Genomic DNA, 20,402 nt, shown 5'->3' with positions numbered 1-20,402 from the left:
CTGCCTCTGACCTAACTTTCTTATACAGTTCAACTCCACAGGCAGCTGCGAGTGCCTTCAGTGTATCAGGCACTGTCCCAAGGCACTGGCAAAATGAGGAAAGCATTAGAAGAAGAAAACCCTGTGGCCAATGGGACGAACCCACCTTCACTGGGCTGTGTGAAACTCAAGTTTCCTCAGTCTGTAAAGAAGGCTTTGGGACCAAACTATCTCTTAAAGGCCCTTTAAGTAAAAATGTTCTAGGGAATTCACTGATGGTCCAGTTGTTAGGCCTCAGTACTTTTGCTGCCAAGGGCCTGGGGTTCAGTTCCTGTTTGGGGAACTAAGGTCATACAAATATATATGTATAGTAAGTGTTAGTAGCTCAGTTGTGTCTCAGTTGTGACCCTATGGAATGTAGCCCACCAGGCTCCTCTGTCCATGGAATTCTCCAGGCAAGAATACTGTAGTGGGTTGCCATTTCCTCCTCCAGGGTATCTTCCCTACCCAGGGGTTGAACCCTGGTCTCCTACATTGCAGGCAGATTCTTTACCACTGAGCCACCTCACACACACACACACATTTATATATTCTAAGATATTTTCACTGGCTCCTCCAAGGGCTGAGGTCTAGAAACCTTGCCTGATTCACGTTAGAGCCTTAGCTCATAGTAAGGAGCTTTATACATTGTAGGGGTTTGGTAAGTGCTTGCTGAATTAATGAAGGAATAAGAGAACACATATCAATTCCCTTCTCAGTCATTCACTGGCTTCTCTTTCCCAACAAGGTAAAGACCTCTGATTTGAGGCCACCTTTAGTGAGGCCACCTTTAGTTAGGCCACGTAGAGGTGAATATTCTCTAACTCTGCAGACTGCTGCCTGCTGAGCTGGCATGGGAGAGCTAAGGAGCTTTTGAAAAGCTTCATTCATTTGACAAACATTCATTGAGCACCTATTAAGTGCCAGGCCCAGGGCTGGTGCTGGGAACACAAGGGCAGACTTAAAAAAAAAAAACAAACAAGGGGTCCCTGCTTTCCTGGCGCTGATATTTTGGAAAAGACACATGTGAAAATAGACCACACAGTGCAATCAGTTGTTATGAAGGGGGAACGTGGGGACCTGTGGGAGATGAAAAGATCTAGTCAGGCAATGTTTCCCAAAGGAAGTCACATCTAAGCCCGAGTCCCGGGAAGTTATGAGAGGTGGAGGTGGCAGGAGAGGACAGGTAGGGAGGCCAGAGGTGTTCCTTCTTCCCACAGAATTGGAAACCCTTCCCACATCACTTTTAGGTAAGTCAGCCCACTCTGAATGCCTGGCTCTCACACTTAGAAAGCGCTTTCTCCAACTCCAGCCCACCTAACTCAGCCTCCTGTTGTGTGCACTCTTTGGGGCCCCAGAGACCCCTGCCAGGCTCCTCCATCCATGGGATTTCCTAGGCAAGAATACTGGAATGGGTTGCCATTTCTTCCTTCAGGGGATCTTCCCGACCCAGAGATTGAACCCCCATCTCTTGGGTCTCCTAAATTGGCAGGGGGACTCTTCACCACCTGGGAGGTAAATTCTTGTGCCCCCTGGGAAGCCCTCAGCCTCCTGTGCTTAGTCACCTCAGGCCTGGCCAACGCTTTCTGACCCTGTGGACTACCCTGCCAGGCTCCTTTGTCCATGGGATTTTACTGGAGTGGGGTGCCATTTCCTTCTCCAGGGAATCTTCCCAACCCAGGGCTCAAACCTGCATCTCCCACTTTGTAGGCGGATTCTTTACCGCTGAGCTACTGGGGAAGCCTCGACCTCCTGAAGATAAGTGAAGTGAAAGTCGCTCAGTCGTGTCTTTGAAACCCCATGGATTGTAGCCCACCAGGCCCCTCCTCTGTCCATGGGGACTCTCCAGGTAAGAATACTGGAGAATTCTTCTACACAGGGTCTTCCCGACCCAGGAATCGAACCGGGGTCTCCTGCACTGCAGGCGGATTCTTCACCACCTGAGGTACCAGGGAAGCCCCTGTCAGCCTAATCAATAGCAACAACCATTTCTTAACGTGTTCATTCAATGAGTAATGACCCCCGACCCTGCACCTGCCAGGTGCTTCACATCCATGACCTGCTTGACTCCTCGCAGGGGCCATTAGCCTCCGTTTTCAAATGTAAAAACTGAGGCTCAGAACCGGTGACTTGTTCACGGACCCCCACATGTCAGGCCTTAACTCCAGGCTGTTGTGCCTTTGGGACCCCTGACCCTCACTGTGTCCTGTTGGGCTGAGTTCACCCAAATGCCTTCCTCTGGGACCCAGGCAGAAGAGGAGCATGGACCCAACTCCTGTCCCTCCAGCAGACCGGCCAGCCGGGCATTGGGCTCTATCCATGCCGAAGTTCCAAAGGGAGACAAAGGCGGGGTCTGCGGGGGAGATGAGGGCGCGGGTGCCCCCCTGCCTGCTGCCCTTTGTCTCCCCGCCTGCTCCCCTCGTGCGCCCCGGAGGCTGGGAGGCGCCTCTCGCAGGCTTCCTCCTCCCATTCTTGTGCTAATTGGGTGTCAAGCTGAGATCAGTGAGAAAGGAATCCGCCCCGGCTCGGGTTAAACTGCCGCCAAAGACGAGGGCTGAGCCCAGAATATCATTAGGCTGGGAGGAAGCGGGGGCCCCCCTCCTCCAGCAGAGGGGCTGGCCATGCATTCAGGCTCCTTTGAAAGTCGCTTGGTCGCCCCTTCCCTTACCGCCAGCGCCTCAATAGGCCCCTTGGCGGTATTTAACCTTCTTCCCAGGAATTGAAAGTGATATGCCAAGCACTGGCCTCGGCAGCCACTTGCCTGTCCAAGGGCGGTAGGACCTCCGGGGATGCTCAAGGCAGGCCTCTGGCAGCCTCCCTGGGCTCAGATTGTAGATGGGAATACTGAGACTGGGCAGGGCGGTGCCTCCCAGCGCTGTTATTCACAGGCCATGTGGTCTCTGAGCCTCAGATTCCTCGTCTGTGGAATGGGGATAAAATATCTGCTTTGTGTTACGGATTTAATGATGATGATCAAGTGCCTGGTGTCGCATCCAGCACATAAGAAGCGCTCCACTCCTGGTGGCTGTTAGCAGGTCAAAGGAGTGTGTCCGGGCTTATGTAAGGATTTCCTAGCAGAGCTCCCAGTCCTCCAGGCGTGCAAGGGGTGCCCCCAATGGGTTCACTTTGCATACCCTGCCTGGACTGTTCCCCAGCCCCACCCGTGCAGCCCTATAGGCCCTTCTTTCACCTGCGCTGCTCACCCTTCACCTCCAGACCTTTCGCTGCCCCTTCTGTCTGGGCCATTCTTCCCCCTCCTTTTCTTGAATGACTCTTCCTTGAAAAGCCTGTGGCCATGAAACACAACTTCCTCACCTCCTACCCTGGCAGGGACATGGGGTTCAGTTCAGTTCAGTCGCTCAGCCGTGTCTAACTCTGCGACCCCATGAATCGCAGCATGCCAGGCCTCCCTGAGTGGGGTTAGGGTGCAGCTTAGCACATGCCCTTTGCTTCCTGACTGACTGCCCCTTCTCCCTGGCCCCCAGACAGTGGGGTCCCCGAGGGCCAATCTCATTGTGTACCCCCAACCCCGCCCCCCACACAGAGGCCTTTTGAATCTGCTCCGCAGATGGACATAGTACTTTGTAAACTGTGTAGCCCACCAGGCTCCTCTGTCCATGGGATTCTCCAGGAAAGAAGACGCGTGTGCGTTGCCATTTCCTTCTCCAGGGGATCTTCCCAACCCAGGGATTGAGCCTGTGTCTCGGGGGTCTCCTGCATGAGCAAGTGGGATTCTTTACCAACTGTCGCCAACCGGGAAGTCGAAGCACTATGTAAATGTCAGGAAATGCCCAGTAAACAGTGGCTCTTGTGAATTAACCTCACAGACATGTATTGGGCACCTGCTGCCGGCCCGGGCGATGACTTAGCCACGGTCTGGAAGGCAGCTGGCTCACCACTCTACCACCAAGTGGCACAGCCTTGGTTTGGGGTGAGCAGAGGCAGACGGGAGTGGCGAGGCCCAGGGGCCCCCCAGCCCCACCCCTTCTTGGAGGGGCTTGGGAGAGGGGGCTGGTGTGAAAGTGGGAAACTTAGGCCTAGGCTGGGATCTTAACACCGGAAACACAGTGTTAAGATCCTCATCACTACCATGTACCTCACAGGTGACAGCACCAGTTCCTGGGCTAGACTTCCAAGCACAATCTCATTACATGTCCACAGCTGTCCTGGGGCAGGGATTCCTGTTGTGTTTAGTCACTCAGTCATGTCCAACTGTTTGCAGCTTCATGGACTGTAGCCTGCCAGGCTCCTCCATCCATGGGATTTCCCAGGCAAGAATACTGGAGTGGGTTGCCATTTCTTTCTCCAGGGGCTCTTCCTGACCCAGGGGTCGCACCCATGTCTCCTGCATTGGCAGGTGGGTTCTTACCTAGACCACCATTTATAGGGGCAACACTGAGACTCAGTCTGGCAAATGGACTTGAGAGCAGGCCTCAGCAGGAGCTTTTGACCACCATTCCTCTATATTGGGTCTTAGTGACTGTGCTCAACCCAAGGGAAGGAACAGGCACCCCTGGGGGCTCCTTCCCATCAGAGAGCCCTCCCATTGCTGAAGGTTAAAGACACAAAGCTTCACCATCAGTCAAATCCAGCCCCTTGGAAGCCCGATTAAGGGCCCACCACGGAGTCCTCTGGGCTGGGTCCCTTGCCTGGGGGTCAACTGGGGACTCTGTCCCTCCTTCCCGTTGTCCTTGCCCGAGCGCAAAGGGCTGGATCTGATTCTGCAGGACCCACATGCCCTCTGCTGGTCATACTTGGGCACTGCACCCTTGCCTGCCACTCCCAAATCCCACCAGGTATTGCCTTCCAAGGGCCAACTCCAGCTCTACCATCCCCTCACTTGCCCCAAGAGTGGCACCAGAACTCCACTGTCTTTCAAAGGTCACCCCGCAACCCCAGGAGGTACCCCAGACGTATCCTGGTCACCTATCACCCACTCAGCTGCTGGCCTGGGGTGTGGCTCCCAGTTGGCTCTACAAGCATGCATGGCATGGGAGCTGCCTTCTGCACCAAGGAGGCGGCAGTTGAGTGGCGGGAAGGGCACGGGGCTGGCACTGCAGTCCCCAGTACTCACTCTGTGACCCCAGTCAAGTGACGGACGGTGGTGAGGGTCCACCCCCCCACCCCCACTTCCCGCTGGGCTGAGCACTTCTAGCCTGGGTGTGACTCCAGGGATGGGCTCCAGGGGACAGCTGGCCCTCCAGCAGCACTGCAGACTCACCAGCTCTGGGAAGATGGTTCCAGGAAGCCTTCCCACACTCCACCCGGCTGGCCAGGCCACCCTGCTCTGTGTCCCGAGAGCCCCCAACCCCCTGGGAAAGTACAGCCCTGACAGAAGGAACAACATGAGCAGGAGTGTGGAGCTGGGACCCTGTGCTGGCCTAGGGCTTCCTCCTGTGGCTCTGAACAGCCCGTTCCTCAGCCTGGCTCCCCTTCGGCTCTCTGAATCCTCCTGATTCACAGAAGAGATAGTTACTTGCCCAAGGCCACAAGCTCCTGAGTGACACCTTGCAGGGCTCAGGTGGGAACTGCCCCTCACCTGAGATGTGGGGACTGTAGCGTCTTACCTGCCACATCCCTTGGTCTAAATGAACGAAGGAACAAGGGAACAACGAATGGGGCACAAGCTGGGGGCCCAGCAGGCCGGGGCGAGTGTGCACACAGGCTCGAGGAGGCAAGGCAGAGTTTATTGACCCCTGAGTGCCCCACACCCCTTCTCCCCCCACAGCCAGGCCAGGAGGAGATGTGGACAGACTGGCAAAGACAGAGAGGCTCTGCCTGAGGGACAGCCAGGCAGCCACCCAGAGGATGAGAGGGGTGCCCTGTCCAGGCTGCCTGCTGCAGGGTGGTTCCCTTCTGCCCGGTAGGGCTGAGGGGCACTTGTGTGGTCCCAGGACCTGGATCCTCTTCAGATGCCCAATCGCCGGCCCTCCTTGCCCACTGTGCTGGCTTCCTGAGTCTGAGGGCTTCTGCCCTGGTCCCATTTACAAGCTGCCTGTTCTCTGTGAAGTGCTTGGAGACACTCTATTTCCCCTCGTCCTGACCTGAGACATCACCCTGCGGGCCCAGTCTCAGTCTCAGCCTGAGGCCCAGAGACCCCCACATGGCCTCGAAGACATAAAGTGGATCTGAAGCTTTCACAGAAAGCCTCAGGGTGGAGCGGGGAGGTGGCAGTGAGTCCCTTGGCAGTTTTGAGGAGTGGGGGTTGGCACCTCCGGGGGGGTGGTGCCAGGCTCTGCTTGCTTTGGTCTGGCTTCGCCCAGGACCTGTCCAGGGTGGGAGCTGGGGCTCTAGATCCAGTATCCGCTGGCCCTCAAGAGGGACTCGGGGTCAGTCACAGCTTCTCCTGGCCCGCCTGAATGCGAGTGTAGGCCTTTTGGTCCAGTGGGACATAGCGGCCCTTCCGGGCATCCAGGTAGAACAGCTGGTCTTTTACAACTGTTGGGTCAAAGCCCTCCTTCCGTAGTTCTGTCTTCTGTAGCTTGAAGGTCGCTGAGGGAGGGAGAAGACAAGTGGGAGAAGGGTCAGAGCTCGGGCAGGGGTCCGAGCTCCAGGAACCCACCCACCTGGGTTGAGGAGGGGCAGGGAGGAGGGCTGGAGGGAACTCCGGTGAGGGGAATCGTGGGAGGAGGGACACAGCCCTTTATAGTCTGCGAAGACTTCATCCATTACAGTATGCACTGCTCCTCAGCAGCCCTGGCCAAGGGGAGGGGGCGGAGTTACCCACCCCTCTTTGCAGACAAGGAAACTGAGGCCCAAAGAAGGGACGCTATTTGTCCAGGGCCACGTGCTGAGTGACAGCAGACTGAGGGCAGGACACAGGCCTTCCCTGAGGGCTCGTTTTAACCTGAGCACCTCCCAGGTACAGAAGTGATCTCAGGAAATTGCACCTCAACCCCTGGGGGAGGGACATAACCATATCCTATGGATTCTGAGATGCACAAGATTTCAGCATCTCTGAAATAGTTCAATTACCATATTCCCCCTTAATAAATTATGTATCTTTCCCTCAATGGTATTAGCCCCACTAGATAGATGAGAAGACTGAGGCTCAGAGAAGCACATCTCTGGGCCAACATTACACAGCTAGTAAGAATTTGAACTCAGGTATGATGGATACCAGAAATGCTTACAGCTTCCTGCCCTGGCTTCTCCTCTGTCCTGTCCATCAGCCAGTTCTCCCAGCAAGAGCTGGAGTCTTTCTCAACGCCTACTTGAATTTAGACTGGTTTTACAACTTACTCTGACTCAGAGAATGTGGCAGAAGCCACGCTGTGGGCGGTCTGGGTGAGCCTAGGCCTCAAGGGGTGTTGAAGCTTCCATCCTTATCCACTTGGGGGCACCCTGAGACCAGACTGACCTCTGAAGGATGGAAAGCCATGTGGAACAAAGGGGAACCATCCCAGCAAAGGCCACTTAGACAAGGTCTGTCTAGTCAAAGCTATGGTTTTTCCAGTAGTCATGTATGGATGTGAGAGTTGGACTATAAAGAAAGCTGAGCACCAGAGAACTGATGCTTTTGAACTGTGGTGTTGGAGAAGACTCTTGAGAGTCCCTTGGACTGCAAGGAGATCCAACCAGTCCATCCTAAAGGAAATCAGTCCTGAATATTCATTGGAAGGACTGATGCTGAAGCTGAAACTCCAATAAAAAGTTTGGCCACCTGATGCGAAGAACTGACACCTTAGAAAAGATCCTGATGCTGGGAAAGATTGAAGGCGGGAGGAGAAGGGGACAACAGAGGATGAGATGGTTGGATGGCATCACCGACTCAATGGACATGAGTTTGAATAAACTCTGGGAGTTGGTGATGGACAGGGAGGCCTGGCATGCTGCAGTCCATGGGGTTGCAGAGAGTCGGACACGACTGAGCCACTGAACTGAAGTGGGTAATCACTGGCCGCGTGTAGCTATGTAAATTAAATAAAATTTAAAATTCAGTTTCCCCATCATGCTAGTTGCACTTCAAGTGCTCAGTAGTTACTGGGGGCAGATGGCTGCTGTGTTGGAGAGAGCGGTCAGAGACCACCACCATCACCGCAGACAGGTATGTGGACACCGCTGCAGGGCCAACCAGCTGGGAGCCCCACGTGAGGGAGGCCACCTCACACCCAGTGGCACTATTTCTTTTAAAACTTAAAAAAAAAAAAAATTTATTTTTGGCCACACCCCAAGGCATGTGGGGCCTTAGTTCCCTGATCAGGGATCCAATCCTGTGTGCGAACCCACACAACCCCTGCACTGCAAGATGGAGTCTTAACCACTGGATAGCCAGGGAAGCTGTTGATGGCACTGTTTGACGCTAAGTGGGGCCAACAGAAGAACACTCAGCTGAACATCACCCCAAATTGCCGACCTACAAATAGTGAGCAAATAAGACACCTGTTTGGAGCCCTAAGTAAGCTCAGGGGCTGTTTGTTCTTCAGCAAAGCCTGTCTGAGGCCTAAGGTCCAACAGTCTGCCTGTCCCTCCGGGATGCAGAAGTCACAGCAGCCATCCAGTCCTCGAGGCGCTCACTGTCTGTCTGGACCCACCACTTACCCTGCCCTTCTCTCATCTCCCCGTCCCGCAGGGCCATCTGCAGCCCCTCGGACGCTGGCAGGCTTTGCAGGACATGAGTCTGACTGGGTCACTACCCTGCTCCAACCCTTCTGTGGCTCCCCCGTGCCCTCCCATCCCACTACATGCTGCTGTGCACCCCTCACTGGCCCCAGCTTCGGGGGCCTCCTTTCAGTCTCCTAGCAACCAAGCACCTCCCTGCCTCAGGGACTCCGCATGGGCTGTTCCCACAGCCCAGAGGACCTCCCGTCCCCAGAGTGCTCTCTCTCTCACTCAGGTCTCCGGCTGAACTGGAGCATCCTCAGGGGAGTCTTCCCAGTCATCCGCAAGTCATGTTCCCTTTCCTATCAGTTTGACCTGCATTCCACTCTTTTATCTTAGCAATTCCTTATCCTGTGGCTGCCTCCTGTTCTGGAAACTCCCAGGAAGCACACAGGTCCTGCTGGAATTTGTCACCTCTATCCCCAGGGCCCAAGCACAGTGCCTGGAGCAGACCACCACACTCAGTCAGCATTGGTTCCACTGACAATGGACACACCATCTCTCTCTGGAGGCGGTGTCAGCTCACAGCTAGGTCATGTTGCCGACCACCCAGAGAGGCTGCGGGGAAGGGCGAACAACGGTTTCCCTAGAAGGACCCGGGAAGGGGCCTCAGCCGGCACCCACCCATGATTTGGAGCTGGGGGTCAGGGGACAGACCTGTCTTGTGCAGCTCGGGCATGAAGCGCAGGAAGATGGGGTGGGCGTACTGCGGCAGCTCCTTCTGCAGGAGCTGGGCTAAGTGCTCCAGGTCACAGCTGCCGGAGGAGCTGGCCACGGCAGCCATGCCGGCCCGGCCCTCGGTCCCTGGGGAGGCGGCAGAGTGGACGGTGAGCAGCTGGCTGGCCACGACCCCGCTGGCTGCTCCACACAAACGCCTGGCCCCTCCCGCCTCTCAGGATACCTGGCACCTCGACGCCATACACGGCCACGTCGGCCATGTCCAGCAGACGGCTGAGCGTGCCCTCCACCTCGGTGGTGGACACGTTCTCGCCTTTCCAGCGGAACGTGTCCCCCGTGCGGTCGCGGAAATACACGTAGCCCAGCTCGTCCATCACCAGCACGTCACCTAGAGAGGAGTTGTGTGTGGGGGAGGGGGTGCCCCAGAGGCTTGGTTGGGGGGAGGTGTTCTCTGAGGGTGGGGCCCTTCAATCCCTTCCCCCCTCCCCAAGGGGTGGCAAAGGCCTCCGGAGGGGTGCCCACCCACCACTGAGGTAGGCCTGGTCCCCCTTCTTGAAGACATTCCGGGTGATCTTCTTATTGCTGGCGCTCTGGTTCAAGTAGCCGTCGAAGCGCCGCAAGGGGTCTTGCTGGATGATGATGCCCACCAGCTGGCCCGGCTCACCTGCGGCCAGGGGAGGCAGGGTCAGGTCCCCCGGGGGTCTCCTTCATACTAAAATGCCCCCAGCAATGCCCTCTTTCTCCCCCAGCCCGGGAGCCCCGAGGGCTGGGAGCTTCTCAGTAACACTTGGTCACTGAACAAGTGAAAGGGTGGTCAGGCTCAACGTGGACGGCCTAACTAAAGCCAGCACTCCCCAGGCCCCGCTCTGCTCAGAGGTTTGCATCCTGTACCACACCACCTCCTCAGGACAACCACGTGCAGGAGGGTACTCAGGCACAGAGCTGGGGAGCTGTGGCAGCCGGGGCCCAGGGTCCACAGCACGAACGTGCACGAATGGGCTGTTGGGTAGATGGGATGGTGACTGAACGGATGGTTGGATCAAGAAATAAATGCCATGCAGCCCTAAGAGAAGAGCTGACTTCAGGCCGCTGATCAGGACGGGGCTCCTCACCCACGCACCCACCCACCCATCCCTGCCCCGTCCCCTTCCTAAGCCAGTCCCTTCCACTCTGACCCCGAGTTGCAACCCTCGGGCAGACCTGGCTTGCAGGGAATGCAAAGGCCATCAGGGCCCCGGATCAGCTCCATGGTGTCCTCATTGACACGAACCAGCCGGATGGGGTACACGAAGGACAGGATGCGGCTGTTGAAGCCACAGGCTCCCACCTGCAAAGGCCAAGCCTTGGGCCCAGGCTCTCCCGCCACAGGCCTCAAACTGGACAGTCTGGGGGGCTGCGAGCCGGGCTCCAGCTCCCGCAACCGCCCTCCATGCCGGAAGCCCGCCCTCCCCTCCGCCATCTGTGTCTCCCGTGGGCCCGCTGCGTCCCCAGCCTGGGCCGCACCTGGCCATCGAAGTTGCCCAGGCTGCAGTTGCACTCCGTGGCCCCATAGAACTCAGCCACCTGGGGGATGTGGAAGCGGCTAGAGAAGTCGGTCCAGATGGACTGGCGGAGGCCGTTGCCAAGCGCCATGCGCACCCGGTGCTGACGCTCCGCCTCCCGGGGCGGCTGGTTCAGGAGGTAGCGGCACAGCTCACCGATGTACTGCACAATCTGGGGGAGGACCGGGCATGAGTCTGGGCCCTGGAGGCTGCCCCGCCTTCGCTGCCCTCCCAAGCCCCTACCTCTCCTATCCCCAGGGCCGGCTGTGCGATCCCTTCCCTCTCTGGGCCTCAGTCTCCCCATCTGAGCAACGGGAGTGCTGCCCCGAGTAAACGGCTGGCTGCCTTCAGCTCGAAGACGGGCGTCCCTGCGTAGAGCTGGTGTGGGGCACAGGGGCGCTCCACCCTTTTCCTTCTCACTCACCGTGCAGTTGTACTTGATACAGTCGTCCCAGAAGCGGGAAGCCGAGAACTTCTTCCGGATCACCACGGTCATGCCGTGGATCAGGCACTGCCCTATCCCCACGATGTTTCCTGAAGGCAGAGGGGGGACCCGGGGGTCAGGGAGACAGGAGCCCTTTCTTTCCAGAGTCTCGTCTTTTTGTTTATTTTGGCCACCAAAGATGTCATTTTATTTTTTTAACGGTTTATTTTGCACTGGGGTATAACTGATTAACCAACAATGTTATGGTTTCAGGTGAAGAGCGAAGGGACTCAGCCATACATATACAGGTAACCATTCTCCCCCAGACTCCCCTCCCATCCAGGCTGCCACATAACACTGAGCAGAGTTCCCTGGGGCTATATAGTACTGAGTGAAGTAAGTCAGACAAAGGAGAGAGATCGTATACTCCAGAGCCTCCTCTTGTACAGTCCAACCCCCTCAAAGACTCTCCCTTTCCCCTGTCCTGCCCTCCAACTCTAACTGATCACATCTCTCCCCAGTTGGACACCTTCCATGGCTCCCCAGTGCCTACGGGTTCAAGTGCACATTACTTAGACAGTCCCCTGAAGCCTCTGGAGCTGGCCCCAAGCTCCTTTTCCCAAAGCTGTAACACTGCCATTCAGCCAGCCAGAACTGAGCTAGCCTGCCTGGCTTCACACCTGCCTGTACTGGGGGGCACCTCCTCCAGGAAGACTTCCTGGAGTTGGGCTCCTCTTTGAGTTGAACTCCTTGCTCCCTGTACCTCCCCGCACTCAATGTCCTTTCTTGCCTGAGAGTTCAGGGTAGGGTTCCTGTCATTCAGCCTGCCCCCAACACACATACTCAAACTCTAAGCACCTTTAAGGGCAGGAACTATATTTAGTCATCTGTCTTTCTAGAAAGCCCCCAGACCAAGCAGCCAGGCTGTCCACACCCGTGGAAATGGACTGAATGGTCAGACCAGCCCAGGTGCCCTGTGGGGCACTGCCACACCCACCAATTATGCTGGTATGCCCACTCTCATCAAGGTCAATGTCCATATCTGGATTTGAAACCAGATTTGACTCCAAAGCTTGTTATGTTTCTACTACAACACATAGCCTGTCAGGAGGGGTAGGGTTCTGAAGGCTCAGGGATGGCTGGGCACCGAGGGGGCAGGCCCAGGCTACCTGCAGAGTGGTAGAGGGGGAGGCAGTCATAGACGATGTCGTCAGGCCGCATGCGGAAGCCATAGTACACCAGGGCAGCCATCCGGTAATACCTGGGAAGGAAGAGGGCTGAGGGCTCCGTGGGTCCTTGGAAGGGCAGGAGGAGAGGAGCCCCAGGCCCCATCTCCCCAGGTCTCCCCGCTAGGGCACCGTCCCCTTACCTGCTATGCACCACGATGGCAGCTTTGGGTAGCCCGGTGGTGCCTGACGTGTAGATGTAGAAGAGCTTATCTGAGGAAAACAGGCAGGAGCAGCTGTGAGAGGGGCCAGTGCAAGGCTGGGCACAGAGTCAGACTGTGGTAGGTGTGTATCACTTAACACCCATTCCTGGCACACCTATTCCAGGAAGCCTACCCTGATGACCCCAGACATTACTACCTGCTCTAATACCTGCACTGGCTCCTTCAACACACTCTTCTGAGCCCTCATTCTGTGCCAGAGCCAGGGTGACATCAGCGACTAATATGAGCACAGGCCTTGCCTAGGAGGGAGGTGCCCGCCCAGTGGGACAGGAAGATGAGAAGGCGGGCATTTCCAATAGCAAGCACTGCGTGTTGGCAAGCACAGGGCCTGCCAAAGCCAGGCGGCAGCACTGGACCCAAACTCCAAGGAGGGGAGGTAGCTCCAGGGAGGGCTTTCTCAGAGGAGCTGATGCCTACTACATGGGAGGTATCAGCTGCAGACAGCAGGGCTCAGAGGCAGCTTTTGTACCAGCAACGCTGTCTTTATCCCCCCAGATCTGAGGACCAGGGACAGTCACGTCATGGTCTCTGTGTGAGGCTCAGTCCCACCAGGCTGGAGGTTCCAGGAGGTCCGGCATGCCACGGGGTGATGCCACGTTATACAGTAACTCGTGTTACAGGGTGCCCACGGCATGTCAGCCCAAGGCTGGGCACCAGACTCAACCAGCCAGAGGCCCTGCCCTCAAGGAGCTTACAAAAGCACCCAGCACGCAAGAGCCACAGATGGCAGAGGTCAGACAGTAATGACGCCAGCTCTCCATGAGACCTTTTCCAGCCCTCAAGCATAGGTTCGGTTGCCATCCCCGATTTCACGGCTCTGGGAACCAAGGCTCAGAGAGCAGCTCAGGTGTTCAGGGTCACACAAGGGAAGCAGTAGAGCTGGGACATGAAGTTGGCCCAGGCTCTGAACCCCCCCGCCCCAGGCCACACGGCAAGCAGTGGGGTCCACAAGGCAGGCTTGTGGAGCAGAGAAGAAGAGAGGCGAGAGGGTCTGGAAGGCTGCCTGGAGGAGGGGTCAGGGGGCAGGCAGCCCAGAGCAGGGAGAGGATCTCAACAGGGGCCTGCCCTGGACGGGTGCTGGGTGACTATGGAAGGGGCTCGCCGAGGGCCTGAGCCCAGCCCACACTCGGACGAGGCAGGCTCCCGGGCTCCACCTGCTCCTGCCTGCATAGGGCGTCAGCGAAGGCTGTTCAAGAACTGCATGTCCAAGAAGTGCCTGCCACTTTCATACACGCCAGCTCACCCAGTCTTCGCAGTAAAAGCTGGGGACTGTGGCTCATTTTCCCCGAATGGAAAAGGGATATGACATGACTCATTCCAGGTCACATGGCAAGTTTACAGAAGAACCCAGGCCCCAAGGGCCCTGCTCTGTCTCTTGGCCATCTTTGAACCCTTCTGTGGGGGTGAGGGGCTCACCTACGAAGCCCTTGTTGGGACGGCTGGGCTGGTGCTTGGGGGCATCTTCCAGTAGTGGGTCCAGGTGCTTCGTGCTGGCGGGCCCTGCGCTGGGCTCCCAGGGACCGGAGCAGAAGAGGTTTAGTGAGGGGTCCAGGTTGGCATGGATCTCAAGGACAGCTGTGGGGGAAACCAGACAGATCCATAGGCAGGCCAGGGCACCCCTCCTCCCCCCTGCCTCGTGTTCCAGGGACCTCTACTCATGTCGGGGCTGAGCATGGTGTTAGAGAACACTGGCTGGGGGTGGCAGAGAGGTGAACGAAGTGCCTGGGACTTGTTATAAGGAAGATGCTGAGAGAAGCAAGGGCTCCCACGAGCTGCTGGCTGATCACGTGGCAGGCTCTTTACATTCAGGTTCCTGTTCACATACCTCAGGAAACAGGTACCAGTAACAGCCCATCTTACAGATGGGAACACTGAGGCCCCAAGCACAGGAGGGAGTCACAGCTAGAATCTGCCAGATCTGGGGCTCAAAGCCAGCTCTACCTCACCTCAAGGTTTATGCTTCTATCCACTGTATGATGCTAGTCTGTGGGGGACTGGTTAGGAGAGAGGAGTCGGGGGGTGGTCAGAGGCTGGCAGGCCTCCAGCCTCTTCAGAGGGTGGCGGCCTTCTCTCAGGCTCCCCTGTGCACTACAGATGCCCAGACGCTCAGCGCCCAGAGCACAGGCCAGTCCTGGCCCACTCAGCCATAATTCCTCTTAACTTCTTCCAACCCTCTCACTCTCTCCCTGCCGCCTCCTTCTTCTCCTCGTTTCAGCATCTCCGTAGCCTTCTGCCCATCAGCCCACAATATTAGCCCATTAGTCACAACAGTGTGGGGAGAGAGAACAGGCACACTGGGGTCAAGCCCAAGGTCAAACCTCGGTTCTGTCACCCACTTAACAGCTGTGTGGCTCTGGGTGAGTGTCTCGCACCACTCTCAACCTCGGTCTCGTTCTCTGTAAAGCCAAGATGACACTCTCTGCTTTCACCAGGCTTTGTGAAGATTAGAGCTGCTTCTGTGAAGCACCGAGCTCAGCATGTGGTCAGCGCCAGTGTGGTGGCCGATAAACATAAGCTCTGCGGCACAGCAGGGAGCAGCTTCTTGTTCCCATTTTACAGGTCAGGTAGATGAGGCTATGTATGGATGTGAGAGCTGGACTATAAAGAAGCGGAGCACCAGAGAACTGATGCTTTTGAACTGTGGTGTTGGAGAAGACTCTTGAGAGCCCCTTGGACTGCAAGGAGATCCAACCAGTCCATCCTAAAGGAAATCAGTCCTGAATATTCATTGGAAGGACTGATGCTGAAGCTGAAGCTCCAATACTTTGGCCACCTGATGAGAAGAACTGACTCACTGGAAAAGACCCTGATGCTGGGAAAGATGGAAGGCGGGAGGAGAAGGGGATGACAGAGGATAAGATGGTTGGATGGCATCACTGTCTCAATAGACATTGAGTCTGAGTAAGCTCTGGGAGTTGGTGATGGACAGGGAGGCCTGGCGTGCTGCGGTCCATGGGGTCGCAAAGAATTGGACACGATTGACTGAGTGACTGAACTGATTGAGATGAGGGCAAGTAAGTCACAAGAATGGTTACCATCATATCTGAGGGCTCACTTAGCATCAGCCGCTTTGTTAATGCTTCACTCTGTTAAGCACCTCCCTGAAAACGGTGCTGTGGTGAGGAGACTGCGGCAGAGGACTGCCATCTCCCTGGGTCTCCCGGCTCCTGGGGGTTGGGGGGGAAGAGCCCACACCGTCTGACTCCAGGGCTCATGCCCTTAACCTCTGGGCCACACACAGCCTCCCCCAGGGGCTGTAGGTGGGTTGCGGCAGTCCCGTGGGACTCCCTGCCTGTCCCTTGTCACCTCAGGGCTCACCTGGGGCCATCTCGCTGCCAAAGATGAGGGCCCGGGCCTGGGAGGAGGTCAGGCAGTGGAGCAGCGCGTCCCGCCGGAGGTTGGTGTTGATGAGTGCCGCCTCCACGCCCAGCTTGGCCATGCCCAGCCACAGACCCACAAACTCATTGCGGTTCTCCATGAAGAGGGCGGCCACGTCGCCCGAGGCCAGGCCCTGAGCCTGCAGGAAGTTGGCCACGCTGTTTGAGTACTCGTCCAGCTGCCGGAAGGTCCACTGCGTGTCTGTGCCCTCAAAGATCAGGGCCGTCTTGTCCGGGTGGCGCTGGACTGTGGCAGCAAACAGGATGGGCACTGTGCGCCGCTCCCGTAGGTACCGTCGGACCTTGGCCTTCACCCTCAGGAGCACGGTGCCGCCACTGGGGGAGGGGAGGAAGAGCAAGGGAGCTGTGACTGCCAGGCTTAGGAGTAGGGGGTCCCGAGACCCTGGCTTGATCGCTTGTGACACCCCCTTCCCAGCACCTGTGTGCAGGACAGCGTCACCTGAAGTGGCTCCCTGATGCTGCCTGATAACACCGTGCTCCAGGTGATGACTTCCTCCCCACCCGGTACAGAGGAAGACACTGGTGCCCAGCACTTGCCCTGGGCTTCAAGGTGGGACGACGTGGCAGTGCTGACATTTGAACTTCAGTCCCCTCCGACTCCAGAGTTCAACCCCTGTTGCCCTCTCTCTGCTCGGAGTCTGTGGCTCTGTCAGGGCCTTCCACGTCTCCAGGGACCAAGCCAAAGTCCAAACTCCTCGTCCTGGACCTGGCACACCCCCGATCATCCCTCTCCCCCTCACCACTCCAGTAAAAAAGGACAAGTTTGCAAATTTGTGTGGTCTCCCTCCCTGTGGGCCCAGCAAGGGTGGGGCTCTGTCCTGCCTCACCATCTTGCTCCTGGGCCCTGCTCAGTGCCAGGCAGGGCACTGAGGTTCAACAAATGTTTGTACAGCAAGCTTTTGGCAACATCCCCCTACCTTGCCCTGCCACCTTGGATCCCTGAACTCTCCTGGCTCCCCAGCCTCTCCGCCTTTGCTGCTGCCATGCCCTCCGACTGGCACCCCCTGCTTCCACCTCCTGGAGGTGACTCTCAAGCACACCTACTTCTCCTCTGGGAGGCCTCTTCTGATTTCCCAGGGCCCAGGCCTGAAGCCGTCTCTCTGTTTCACGCCCCCACACCTCTGGGCTGCTACCATCCTTCCTTCGGTGGCCACTCAACACTTCCTTTTGCAATCAGCTCAGATTGACAAACGCCGAGCTGCCTGTTCCAGGTGCAGGTCACGCTGCTGGGACACGGCCATGACTGCTAGGGGCTCTGCTGGCAGGGCCCTGGTAGCCTGCGGATTTTCTGTGTCCCCTGCCAGTCTCCCTGACCAGTCTGAGCCTGCCCCAGGTCCTGGACTGCCCTGTCCACTCAACCCCACACCCAGAGTCAGCCCAAGGTCTGGCGCAGAGCAGGTGGCAGCCAGGCTTTCTGGTATAGGATATCCTCCTTGTGGACCATACCTGCCCTTCTTTGTGGAACAGGTTCTTTGTGGGCATGATTCAGGTGCCTCCAGAACCCGTGCCAGCTGGAGGACAGAGACTTCACAGGGTTCCTCTTCACCCTCTTACAAGCTACAGCATCTTCTCAGGACCCCTTACTGAGGTCTCCTCAGTATGCATGGTGTTCAGTGTATGGACCAGGCCCCCAAGTCTGCTCCAGGCCAAGGGGCACCAGGTTAGGGAGATTTCCTGGGAAGGGACTTTGACCGTGGCAATGGAGGTACCATGTACTATTGCAAGGGGAAGGATGAGGAGCAAAGACTGCTCCTTTGGGGCCCAGGTACTCTGTGCTGGTAGAGGCCATGCGGTCTGGTTTGGGGAGATTAAACCCAGAAGAGTGTAGGAGACCCAGGAAGGGCTGTTCCAGGTACTCACAAGATATCACGTCTGACAGTCTTGATAAAGATTCGGATGAAGCGCCAGCCGCCAGACCCCAGGTAGAGGAAGAACAGGGAGAACCCCACTTGAGTCCAGGGCAGTTTCAGCACCAGCCGGGAGAACAGCAGCACCCCCAACAGAGACGCCCCAAGCAGCATTGTGGCCTGTGGGGACAGGGCAGTCAGTGGACCCAAGTGCCTGGGTCCCCTACCTCCTGGCCCGGGCAGCCAGGCCTCTATCATCTCAGATGGTCAATGTGTAGTGAGGTCAGATGGAGTAGGGTAGCTGAGGACTGGGTCCCATCCCAGGACAGTCTGGAAGGGTCAGGCTAAAGGCCTGGACTTGAGGTAAGGAGCTGGGTTGCGGGTCAGAGGCTGGTTCTAGACTCCCAGTCCCATCTCTGCCTAGGACTCTCTGAATGATCTTGGACAAGTCCCTTTCCCACTTTAGTCCTTAGTCTTCCCCTCTGTGCAATGGGTGTAATGACCATTGGTCTCAGAGGACAGTCTACTCGCCTGACATCTAGGATCCCAACCAAAATGGCTTGGTATTGACTTAAGTGCCTCTGGCTCGACTTCCCACTCGAAGATCTAGGGAGTTTCTGTGGATGATAAGGCCAAGCCACAACACCCAGAGAGGCAGCTTCTTGGGAAAGGGCCTTGCTCAGTCCCTGCCCTTAGGCCTGGGAGCACCATGCCTCTGCTGACCCACAGGGGGCGATGGAGAAAACAGGTAAGAGCCTGGAGGTGCCAGAGAGGTGATTGCCCAGAGGAGAAAAGTATTGAGAGAAAGAAGACCTTGAAGGCACCCCCACAAACACACTCAGCAAGCCGCTCTGATGACTCTTCGGGAACTGGGGCTTAAGGGAAGAGGAACAGCTGGCAGGGCTGAGATTAGGGCTCTCGGACTCTATTCCTAGCACTTTTCAGACTTGCTCAAGGGACAGCAGACTGGGCTGTTTGCCTTCAGGCTCTCCTAATCCTGGGGAGGGGCGGAAGGTCACGGCTATGGGGTAGCCTGAGATTCTCCAAGCCAGGATGAAGACATGGTCCGGACCCTTAGACCATCTCCCTCCTCCGCCACACGAAAAGCAACAGCCAGGAGGAGGACTGCACCAGCGCCTCCAACTCCAATGCCAAAGGTCTCCAAGGTCCCTAGAACTGTGGTCTCCCAGAGTCCGTCAGGGCAGAAGGCAAGAACCCGTCCCGAAAGGCTGAGGGTTGTGTTCGAGGAAGGAATGGGATGCCCAGATCGCCCGGGGCCGCGATCCCAGGTCATTACGGATCGCACCGGCCCCTAAAAAGCCAGGGTAACAGAGCGCCCGGCAAGGAGACAGAGCAGTAGGGCGCGCCCCGTTTCCCCTTCCCCCCGCCCCCAGCCCAAGCCGGTACTGCCACCTCCCCCGGACTCGACCGGGCGCATTCTCTCGCCCGGAGACCCATTGTTCTGGCCTGTGCTCACCTGGCGTCAGCCCCCGCCGCGGGGCACCCTGTCCAGATGCGGCCCGCCGGCTGTAGCAGAGTAGGGAACGCGGCGCGCATCAGCCGCTCCCGGGCGCGCGGAGCAGGTTCTCAGCAGCGTTTTGCCGGCTTTGTGCCTCGGCTGGCCCGGGCCATTTGGCCAGCCCCGCCCGCCGCCCGGCCCCGCCCGCCCGCGGCGCTCCTCCCCCGCCCGCCTCTCGCCATCCAAACCGGCTACGCCGGCCGGCGAGACCTCCTCCGGCGCCTTGCCCACGGGCGAGCGAGCCGCAGAGCCGGCCGGTGCCGCGCAGCCTCTGAGCGCCCGGCTCCGCCGGACTCAGCCCGCCCCCTACGCGCGCGACGGCCTCGGGCGGGGCGCCGCGCCGCACGCTGGGGATTGTAGTTCGCGCGCCGCGCGCCCCCGCCAGGCCGGGAGGAGACAGGCGGGCTCTTCCTGGACCCCCACTCCCCCCAACTCGTGGGCGCCCGGACGTGGGGGAGAGCACCCCTCCCCACCCCACCGCACCACTGGCGGGGATTCCGGGAATCCGCGCCCAGACACTGACAAAGAGTTCGGCAAAGGCCCCTAGCAGGGCGCTAAAAGGGCGGGTTTTCAGGCAGAGGTATGCCGGCGCGGGGGAGGATAAGCAACCGGCTCTGTGGCGCAATGGATAGCGCATTGGACTTCTAGCCGGCCTGGGTGTGGCTATTCAAAGGTTGTGGGTTCGAGTCCCACCAGAGTCGAATTTTGACGGCCCCTTTCTCACTTCCAGTGGGATATTTTGTGGCCTCCAGTGCCATAAGAAGGAAGGACTGATGCTGAAGCTGAAAAACTACAATACTTTGGCCACCTGATGCGAAGAAATGACTCATTTGAAAAGACCTTGATCCTTCCTGGGAAAGGTTGAAGGCGGGAGGAGAAGGGGACGACAGAGGATGAGATGGTTGGATGGCATCACCAACTCGATG

The 20,402-nt window shown here is 57.6% G+C and overlaps 1 protein-coding gene and 1 non-coding gene across 3 annotated transcripts; one reads left to right on the top strand and one right to left on the bottom strand.

Annotated features, from left to right (window-relative positions):
- Nucleotides 1-5,684: 5,684 nt before the first annotated feature.
- On the bottom strand, nt 5,685-19,606 carry SLC27A4 (solute carrier family 27 member 4). Of its 2 annotated transcripts, XM_040225263.1 has the most exons (13): nt 19,435-19,606; nt 17,971-18,137; nt 16,031-16,425; nt 14,129-14,287; nt 12,632-12,701; nt 12,432-12,523; nt 11,263-11,372; nt 10,801-11,010; nt 10,498-10,624; nt 9,824-9,961; nt 9,521-9,685; nt 9,277-9,423; nt 5,685-6,510 (listed from the first exon to the last, which is right to left on the bottom strand). In XM_040225263.1, the coding sequence occupies exons 2-13, from the start codon at nt 18,129-18,131 to the stop codon at nt 6,353-6,355; spliced, it is 1,932 nt and encodes a 643-aa protein (XP_040081197.1). In that variant the 5' UTR covers nt 18,132-18,137; nt 19,435-19,606; the 3' UTR covers nt 5,685-6,352. The 2 variants fall into 2 exon arrangements, with proteins under 2 accessions (XP_040081197.1, XP_040081199.1); XM_040225265.1 differs by lacking the exons at nt 17,971-18,137; nt 19,435-19,606 and adding an exon at nt 16,550-17,964.
- A 480-nt stretch (nt 19,607-20,086) lies between these two features.
- On the top strand, nt 20,087-20,177 carry TRNAR-UCU. Its single transcript is given in 2 exon segments — nt 20,087-20,123; nt 20,142-20,177. It is a non-coding gene; the product is annotated as a tRNA-Arg (tRNA).
- Nucleotides 20,178-20,402: the final 225 nt, after the last annotated feature.

This window comes from Oryx dammah, unplaced genomic scaffold (assembly GCF_014754425.2).
Source record: "Oryx dammah isolate SB20612 unplaced genomic scaffold, SCBI_Odam_1.1 HiC_scaffold_25, whole genome shotgun sequence".
Taxonomy (NCBI): Eukaryota; Metazoa; Chordata; class Mammalia; order Artiodactyla; family Bovidae; genus Oryx; species Oryx dammah.
This window is presented reverse-complemented; position numbering and strand designations above follow the sequence as displayed.